The sequence below is a fragment of the Podarcis melisellensis genome, assembly GCF_964234715.1.
Source record: "Podarcis melisellensis genome assembly, chromosome: 4".
In the NCBI taxonomy this organism is placed as follows: domain Eukaryota; kingdom Metazoa; phylum Chordata; class Lepidosauria; order Squamata; family Lacertidae; genus Podarcis; species Podarcis melisellensis.
In genome coordinates, this window is record NC_138531.1 from 95,105,514 (window position 1) to 95,114,812 (window position 9,299).

At 45.9% G+C, this 9,299-nt stretch overlaps 1 protein-coding gene across 3 annotated transcripts; it reads left to right on the forward strand.

Annotated features, from left to right (window-relative positions):
• Nucleotides 1–8,746, forward strand: CLNS1A (chloride nucleotide-sensitive channel 1A). 3 transcript variants are annotated; one of them, XM_081910163.1, is made up of 7 exons: nt 1–215; nt 2,126–2,262; nt 3,126–3,245; nt 4,245–4,355; nt 4,746–4,919; nt 6,501–6,589; nt 8,152–8,746. In XM_081910163.1, the coding sequence occupies exons 1-6, from the start codon at nt 97–99 to the stop codon at nt 6,566–6,568; spliced, it is 729 nt and encodes a 242-aa protein (XP_081766289.1). In that variant the 5' UTR covers nt 1–96; the 3' UTR covers nt 6,569–6,589; nt 8,152–8,746. The 3 variants fall into 3 exon arrangements, with proteins under 3 accessions (XP_081766289.1, XP_081766287.1, XP_081766288.1); XM_081910161.1 differs by having other exon boundaries at nt 2–215; nt 3,123–3,245; XM_081910162.1 differs by having other exon boundaries at nt 2–215; nt 3,123–3,245; nt 6,501–6,584.
• The last annotated feature ends 553 nt before the right edge of the window (nt 8,747–9,299 follow it).

Sequence of the window (9,299 nt, forward strand, 5' to 3'; positions counted from 1 at the left end):
GTTTCGTTGCTTTCCCCCCCCCTCCCCCTTCGCTTTCCAGGCGCGGTAAACGCGAAGAGGCGCCGGGAGGATCTCCGCCCTGACGCCGCCGCCGCCATGAGCTTCCTGCAGCCTCTCGCGGCGCCTACCGAGGGGGTCCGGCTTCGTCAGCCCGACACGGAGGCCGTGCTGGGGGGACGAGGCCTGGGCACCGGGAGCCTCTACATCGCCGAGAGGTGAGAGAGAAAGAGGCCTCTGCGAGGAGGCTTCAGGGGCTTCGCCTGCGGAACTCCCTGCCACAGGGCGCGGGGGTAACAGAGAAAGGCGGCTGGAGAAATTCACGGGGGCGGCCCGTTATTCTTGACGGAGGCTCCCCGCTCAGAAACAGTCCACCTTCGAGGCAGGCCCTGCCGTGACGGGCAAGCCATGGGAGAGCTTTCATGCTCCGGGGTTGCTGGTTTTTTGGGCGGGGGAGCCTTCCTGGATTTAGCTGGCCAGGGAACGTGGACCAAGTGCACTCTTGGGGCTCTTGATTACGCCGAGGGCGCTTGCTTACATGTAGGAATATCGTTGCGATTAATGCATGTGGTTCTTTATACCCCGCCTTTTCCCCTGACGGGGAGTCAGTGCTGCTTACAGACGAAAATAAGAACAGCTAAAAAAACAGAGGGGGGTGGGGGAGCAACAGTAATAATACGTTAATAAAAATAAAATTATATATAAATACAAAATATCTATTACAAACAATGGTTTTTGGAAACACACCGTGTGTGTGGCAGGGGAAAGGGTTCAAAATAGCTGGGCAATATATACCAGAAAATGAGACACAAACAATAAGAGATGAGCGCCCTTCATGCCCCGTTTTTGAATCTCCTAGTTCCCCACCTAGACTTTTGGTTTGGTCCAGTAGGGCTCATCCTTCAGTAATGGTGCAGAGTTAAAAATATGCTGATACCCATGCCTAGGATTTGGCAGGTCCAAGGAGGCTGGTAGGGGAATACTGGATGCTAGATCACAGGGCATACATGGTCTGGGGTACTTGATGCCGCATCCTTAGCGGACACAAAATTAGTTTGTTTCTGTTGGGGTTTGGGTGGTCAGTGGCCTTGGAACCTAATGAATACTGCTATTTTCATCTTAACCAGCCTGGTGCCCTTCAGAAGTTTTAGACCACAGCTCCCATCAGCCCCAGCCAGTGCAGCTGAGATATTACCAGTGTTAGAGACAGCAGCTGGGGGTGTGCAACAGAATGTCTTCCCCATCCTATCCTCCTTAAACCTTTACCTGTTGTGCTCTTTTGGGATGGCGGTGGGTGTCATCTCTGAACCTGAGTGTTCATTGCTAGTGTATGGGAGAGGGAATAGTATGGGATAGGTTTATACAGTCATACCTTAGGTTAATTGTGCTTCAGGTTGAGCGTTTTCAGGTTATGCTCCATGGCGACCCGGAAGTAACAGAGCATGTTACTTCCAGGTTTCGCCGCTCGCGCATGTGCAGATGCTCAATATGACGTTACGCGCATGCGCGGAAGCGGCAAATCGCAACGCGCAGACATGGGTTGCGCTTGCTTCAGGATGCGAACGGGGCTCCGGAACGGATCCTGTTCGCATCCAGAGGTACCACTGTACCATAAACTGTCAGACATGTGCTGTGACCTTTTTCCTTCACTAACACTTTCAACATTTTATAGTTCGGCTGCCCCCAGTCTGCAGTAGACTGAATTTCAGGACTTTAACCATCTGTCTGACTTCTGATTCCTTAAGTTTAAGCCCTCCCTTCTGCACCCAGGTGGGAACTGCTTGTATAGGACAATGGAGAAATCCAGGATTTTAGGACAGCTGTGATTGGGCAGCAATGATATCTTACACATCCCTTTGTCCTCCACCCTGACAAGGAATAGACCTTATTCACAGCAAGAAGTCTTGGGTGGCAAAGCGGAGGGGGTGTGGGCTGGGGAGAGCTCCAAGGGCCAGAGAGAGAGAGATGATTTGGCCCTCGTGGCTGAGGTTTTCCACCCCTGTTTAATTCCTCATTCTCCTAAGACACTGGTGGTCCATAGTAGGGACCTGGCTTGGAAGAAGGATGGAGCTCCTCTGTGACATAACTAAAATTACTTTCGTTTTCTTTGGGTTTCCTCCCCCACCAGCCGCCTGTCATGGATAGAGACTTCAGGCCTCGGGTTCTCGTTGGACTATCCCATCATAAGCTTGCATGCCATCTCCAGGGATCTGAATGCCTATCCGTGGGAGCATTTGTACGTCATGGTAAATGCAAAGTTTGAAGGTACGGAAGAGAGAGACGGTCTAGTGAAGTGGCTGAGGCATTGGGTTCAAATCTCTGCTGCATCATGAAGTTCACTGGGTGGCCATGGGCAAGCCATGAGGTTTCAGCCTAGCTTACCTTGCAAGGTTGTTGTGAGAGTAAAATGGCACCATGTCTTCCTTTGATGGAACCAGCTTGATGGCAGATAAATATAACTAAAAGGAAGGAAAGTAAGGAGCATAGGCCTTAACATTTATTATCAAAATCTTTATACCACTTGATCGTAGTAAAACCGCTAAACTGTTTACAAGCGCCCAGCTATTCCAGGCTTTTCTTATCTTGGTGTTAAAAGGTCTTCATCTTTTTTTAAAGCAGCTCTGGACACTTCAGGAAATAACCCATGAAAAACAACACCCCCTTCCCCTTGTGAGTGTTCAATAGTATCTCTTCTGGTGCTTATGACAACTCATAGAAAAATCACTCACTTCCCACCCTGCAGCTCAGAAGTAGAGGATGCTTAGCATGGAGTGTGGCATTTGCTTCAGAATTCAGTTTCCTGGGGTGAATTAGTTTCTATTTAAAAAACAAAACAAGCAAGTTTCTAGACCTCATAGTTCTTGTCATGTTCGCAGTGCCTTGTGAAATCTCACAAGCCCAGGGCAGCTAAATCATGTTTCCAGTGTTCTTGGTCAAGAATTTCATAGTTCCATGTTCTTCATTGTAACCAGCAGAAAGAAGCAGGCTGTGCAAATTTCCAGGCCTGTGCAGCTGATCTTTATACTCTGATGAACTGCTTTCAAATGTTTAAAATGATATGGATCATTTTTCAGTTAGCATTATTTCAGATAACATTATAACACAACTGTGTTTGAATTCCTTAGCAGAAGAATCAAAAGAAGATGGCATGGGAGAAAAAGAGGAGGAGGAGGAGGAAGAGGATGGCAGCAATGATGATCTTGAGCCCATTTCAGAATTCAGATTTGTACCCAGCGACAAATCAGCCTGTGAGTAGGAAGAACAGCACAGCTTCCATGGCTAGAATAATGGTGCCCAGGTTGCTCTTGTGAAGTGGGATTGCCTCTGCACTCAAGATGGTGGAGCAGGACCTGGGATTACCGATTTACTTCCAGAGGAAACCTTGCTCTGCACAGCAAGCGTTGGAAGGTGGCACCTGTGGGTGTGAGCACCATCCCTTATTCCAGCGTAACTTGCTCCTATCAGGAGTATCTCAACAGATGCTTAGTCCAGAACCAGAGGGCTACGTACAACATCCGTCGTTGACTTGTGGCTGCGGCCAGCTGAACGAATCTTGAGAAGTTCCTTCAGATTGTTTGCTAGCTGTTCTGTTTTGTTTGTGCTTGCTATGTTCTGCTTACGAGCTTCCCATTGAGGCATGTGGTTGGCCACTGTGAGAACAGGATGCTGGACAAAATAATAATAATAATAATAATAATAATAATAATAATAATAATAATAATAGTAGTAGTAGTAAAAATTTTATTTATACCCCACCCTCCCCAGCCAAGACTGGGCTCAGGGCGGCTAACAACCAATAATAAAAACATGTTGATTAAAATACAATTTAAAAAACAAGATTAAAATACATTAAAACATTAGGATGCAGCCTCTTCACAGGAGGAGAAAGGAAAAAGAAAGAGGGGGAGGAATCAAACTGATTCTAAGCCAAAGGCCAAGTGGAACAACTCTGTCTTACAGGCCCTGCGGAAAGAAATCAGATTCCGCAGGGCCCTGGTCTCATGAGAGAGAGCGTTCCTTAGCGCCTGGGACCTCTAGGGTGTTGCTATTTATGGACCTTGAGGCTCTCCGTGGGGCATACCAGGAGAGGTGGTCCTGTAGGTACGAGGGTCCTAGGCTGTGAAGGGCTTTGAAGGTGGGCCATTGTTCTGATCCAGCAGGGCTCTTATGTTCTTATTCGTCCATGTCCATTTTATTTGATTGCCAGTGAACAAATTGTGCATTTCTCTCTGTGTGTTTTTCCCCAGTGGAAGCCATGTTCTCTGCCATGTGTGAATGCCAAGCCCTGCATCCTGATCCCGAAGACGAAGACTCTGACAACGATTACGAGGGTGAGGAATACGACGTGGAAGCCCACGGTAAGAGGGCTGTGGTGGGTTCCCTTAATTTTCAGAGAACGTCCAAATGGCATAGAATAGGCCACAATTTTGGTCAGCTTTGTGTGCCTCCAAAGATGAAAAATTAGGCAAAACTAGCTTTGAACCAGTAGGCTTACATGCTGCTGGACTCCCTACAGCACAAAGTGGTTTCTAACAGTTGCATAACTAATTTAGCATGAGGAATGGGAATTTCAGTAAATACGCATACATAATGCACACAGTTGGACATTTGACACTTAGCATTAATTATAATACTGAAGTAGCTGTTGGGAAGATTTTTTCTCCAAGATAAATTAATGGCAGCTATATCTTACGCACCTATCTGCTCTAGTGTTAGCTAGCAATTTGGGTTTTATTTGTTTGTTGCAGAAATTGGCCAAGGTGACATCCCATCCTTCTACACTTACGAAGAAGGTCTGTCGCGTTTAACTGCTGAGGGTCAGGCTACCCTGGAGAGGCTGGAGGGCATGTTGGCACAATCTATAAGCACTCAGTACCACATGGCTGGGGTACGGACAGAAGATTCCATCAGAGACTTCGAAGGTGAGTTTTAATCGTCCGCTGCTCTGTGAACGCTCAGTTGGATGTGCAGCTTATTCCTCTCCCTGCAGCCTGATATTATTACAAGGTAAAGTAAGCTCCTTATAACCACATTGGAGCCAATGGGTCGGATTTTGCCATATTTTGCCTCGGTCCAGCACCGAGGGCCTTCTGGTGGTTCCCTCACTGTGAGAAGTGAGGTTAGAAGGAACCAGGCAGAGGCCTTCTTGGTGGTGGCGCCTGCCCTGTGGAATGCCCTCCCATCAGATGTCAAGGAAATAAACAACTACAGTATCTGACTTAGAAGAAGGCAGCCGGGTTTAGGGAAGTTTTTTAATGTTTAATGCTGTATTGTGTTTTTAATATTCAGTTGGAAGCTGCCCAGAGTGGCTGGGGAAACCCAGCCAGATGGGCGAGGTATAAATAATTTATTTTATTATTATTATTCCATCGGGCATGTCATCTTATACTGCCCATTATATCGAGACTCAAGAAAAGAGATGATCGAACAAATTCTGAGGAAAATACCTCGTAGTACAGACGACACCTATATCAGACACCTCTTAGCTGACAAAGAGCCCGAAATTAACAGGCCTGTGGCAAAGTACTGTTACATTGCAACAAGAATAAGACGAGCAATGATGTCAACAACGGAGTTCAAATTGTAAACATCGAAGGAACGATAATAAATAGTAGTGACACCTGAATTGAATTCTTAAAACCTTAAAAGTCGAAACCTGGTCATAAATATAAGCACCAATTCTGTGAACTGGCCATATTTCCACTGTTATTTGTAGCACAATACTACTTATAATGTCATATTTTTTACAAATTGCTTTCTGGTCATTGACCGTATTAAAGATATTTGATTTGATATTATTAATATTAATATTATATTATTATTATTATTATTAAGGAGCTTGTTGAGGCTTGAGCTCAGAGTTGGCTAAGCTATCCGTGCACCATGGCTGTGTAGAGGGACTGTTGCCTGTATCGGCTCCAGTTAAAGGACTGGCTGCCTTCAGGTTTTGCTGCGTCCCGGGCTGCCTCTGCTATCATTTTTAAAAGCACAGAGTCTGAATCCCACCTGTTCATCCTTCATCCTCCCGCACACAGACTTATTTGGAAAAAACACTCTTAGGTAAATCTGTCAAGACCGGACATAACAATAGTGTGTGAGATTTATGGTGTATTACAAAGAATCTCCTTATTTTAATGACATGAAGCACTTTCTTTATCCAATTGGCTATGTTCGCTTGTTTGTAGTATTTTTGTAAGTTTTTAAAATAAAGAAATGGTTACTTTGAGCTCCCGGGGACTGGATCCGATCATGCTTTAGAGGAGTGAAGTCTCTTATGTAGGTACTTTATAACTTCTCCTCTCTCTTGCTTTTATTGTTTTGATCTGTGGTCAGGTTTTGTGCCAAGGTGGTGGAGGGCAGGCTTGGACAATATCCTTTCCGGTTCTTCCTTCGATTTTATGGTGCTCAAGCCAGCCTTGTCTTTGCAGCAGAGGACACTAGTTTCTTTGTAGTCTCCCTTCATGTCTCCAAAGGTGTCAATCCGTTTCTTCCTTTGATTCTAGATGGGATGGAGGTGGATGCATCCCCAGCAGTTGCTGGGCAGTTTGAAGACGCAGATGTTGATCACTGAGAGGGTGTGGGCTGCTGTAAGGTTTGCCATCTTAATTTCCTCTCCCTTCCATTTAAGGCAGTTTGGTTTTCCTGATCCTTCTAATTCATTAACTTGCTGAAAAATACCCAGCTTGCTTAGATTTCGCCCCACCAGTTCACCCTATGCTCAAACAGCATATAAAGCAGACTTGATTTTATAGAAACCTCCTTTTAACTAATAAAAGTTTTCATGTGTTAAGTACTACGTTATAAGGGCATGGTGACTTTTGAGCTAATTCTGTCTGTGCGATATCTGAGATAGCCGGTCTCAGAATTTAGATCCCTGAGGATGGTTTGTTGGTTTTATCTAGGTGATGTGTACCCCACATTATCACAAAACTATCACAGGTTACAGTGCAAAAGTAAAAACCCGAATAAAGCAAAAATGTGCCATGCAGCTCACCAGGTGACCTTGGCCTAGTTGTTGTCTCTCTGCCTCGCCTATCTCACGGGGAGGTTCACAACAGATGTATGAGGACAAAACAAGAAAGGTGAAACTTTAAAATACACTGTTCCGTATTTCACCACGTAATCGTCACAGATTTTATGCCAAGTGCACTTTTCCAAAAAGTGGGTTGTGACCGTTATGTGAAGCCTGCGGCAGAGCGCCAGTTTTCCAAGAGGGGTTTGGGGGCTGCGTGAGCGGCTCAGCCTCCTGTCCTGTCGAAGCCCCCACCCCAGGCCACGTGCCCTCTGCTGGGGCCGAGATGGAGGAGGGGGTCGTTCTCAGCCACTGCCTCCATTAACTTGGCTGAGCCAGGGCTGCCTGTTGCTGCCGCTGAGTGCTGAGAGCGGAGGGACTGACTTCTTCTGCTTCCAGCATCTGGCAGCAACATCAGGCAGCCGCAGCTCCGCAAGGTGCACGGTGCAAGCCACCCCATCTTTGCAAAGTGGGGCTGCTGCAGAGCACTGGGTTCGGCAGCAGCATCAGGCAGCCTTGGCACTGCTCCGTGCCTGTTGGCAATGGCGGACCGTTCGCTGCGAGTTGGCCAAGCCCAGGGAAGAGGCTAAGACAGCCTGGGAGCTCATGGCCAAGTTTGCGAGGGGAGCAGGAGTGCCTATGACTGGAAGAGGAAAGGAAGGGGGGCCTGAGTCCTAGCAGAGCCTCAAAATGTTCCATGTGACAATTATGCGATGAAAGATAATTTTTGGGTGCGACTGCTATGTGATGGCGATGATTGTGTGGTGAAAGACGTTAACACCAACTCATAAAATATCATTTATGGCATTGTTTCTCCCACTCCGGCTGTGTTCCATTGTCTTCCCTGCCCTGTGCTACACCCATATACCTTTGTTACTGCTTTTTGTCCTCCTGCTACTCCCTGCCAAGTCTATAAAGCCAGTTAAAATAAACACTGGCCATCACATAGCCTAGTATTTAAGTTCTCTTTGTACATAATTGTGGGTTTTCCGGTGCTCACCAGAACAGCTCTGGCTCAAAACCATGCCAAGAGGCCCTGGTGTGTTGTAGCAGCTTTGCTCTCTGCCCTATGCTTGCTTCTTTCTGTAAACCAAAACGAAGTCCCCACTGCTGAACCCATCCATGTCTTGTCTGTTTTCCAGATTCTTCTCTCAGCATTTTCAGAACAGGCTCTCCAAGCTTGAAGTTGTTATATCAGGAATTGCCCTTTCGGTATTATTGACCTAAATATGGGTATTTAGGTCTGTAAATGTTTTTATAGATGTGCTGATATAAAACAGGATTTGACACTGTGGGGCTGGCTTTTTTAAAAAAAACATAAGAACTTGAGAAAAGTATTATACCTTGGGTTTGAAAGGAGGGATTAATCATGGGTTATTACTGGAAAGCCTTTACAGAAATGATAGAGATTAAAGAATAAAGTTGTACTTAGAACAGAATTCTAGATTGTCCTAGAATTTCCCCCATATTTTTGTGCCTGTTTATCCACAGCTGACGATGTCTGACATGAGCGTTACTTTGGTTTAGCTAAAGAGGCAAGAGGTACAGTGGGGCCAAACAAATTGTAAAAACTCTTCAAGGGATTGGCTCATTCCATTGGACGCTCTTGCTTTCTCATGGTTTTAGTGGCCCGGTTTGGCGTCGGGATGGCGTCTGTATTGCCCCCAGGTGGTAAACTTCTTACGTTTTTGTTATAAATAAAATGGTTCAATAAATATAATTTTTGTATCTTACAAACTAGCTTTTTGTACATTCTTTCTGTGTCACAGGAAACCTTTTCTTTCATATTCAAGGTTTGGCTAATTCTCCTTTGTAGTGCTTCATGTGTCTTCCTGGGCTCAAGGGTTTCCGTTCTGTTGCAGAAAATGACAAGCAGACGCGATGTAGGTATATAAAATGATGCACAGTGTGGAGAATTTGGGGCCAGCCAATGAAGCTGAATGTTTGAAGACAGACAAAAGGAAGTACTGCTTCACACAGCACATAGCTGAACTGTCGAATTTGCTTCCACAAGGTGTAGTGGTAGATTAGACTAATTCCTAGAAGATGACACTTGGTTCTGCTTCCATTGGCAGTCGCTGTGTCTCTAAATGCCAGCTGCTGCAAATCACAAATAAGGAGTGTTCTTGTACTCGGATCCTGAATAGGGGCATCTGGTTGGCCACTGCGAGAACAGAATGCTGGACTAGATGTGCCTTTGCACTGATCTAGCAAGGCTCCTCTTACGTTGTACTTAGCCCTCCTGATGAACACATCTGCCTGGGGGCTTGCAAACATGGAGCTCTATTTG

Bases quoted from the DNA above. Each gene is read 5' to 3' on its own strand.
- CLNS1A (XM_081910161.1), top strand. From the start codon at position 97: ATGAGCTTCCTGCAGCCTCTCGCGGCGCCTACCGAGGGGGTCCGGCTT. The intron at 3,246-4,244 runs GTGAGTAGGAAG...GTTTTTCCCCAG, and splicing joins ACCCAGCGACAAATCAGCCT to TGGAAGCCATGTTCTCTGCC. The intron at 4,356-4,745 runs GTAAGAGGGCTG...TGTTTGTTGCAG, and splicing joins ATACGACGTGGAAGCCCACG to AAATTGGCCAAGGTGACATC.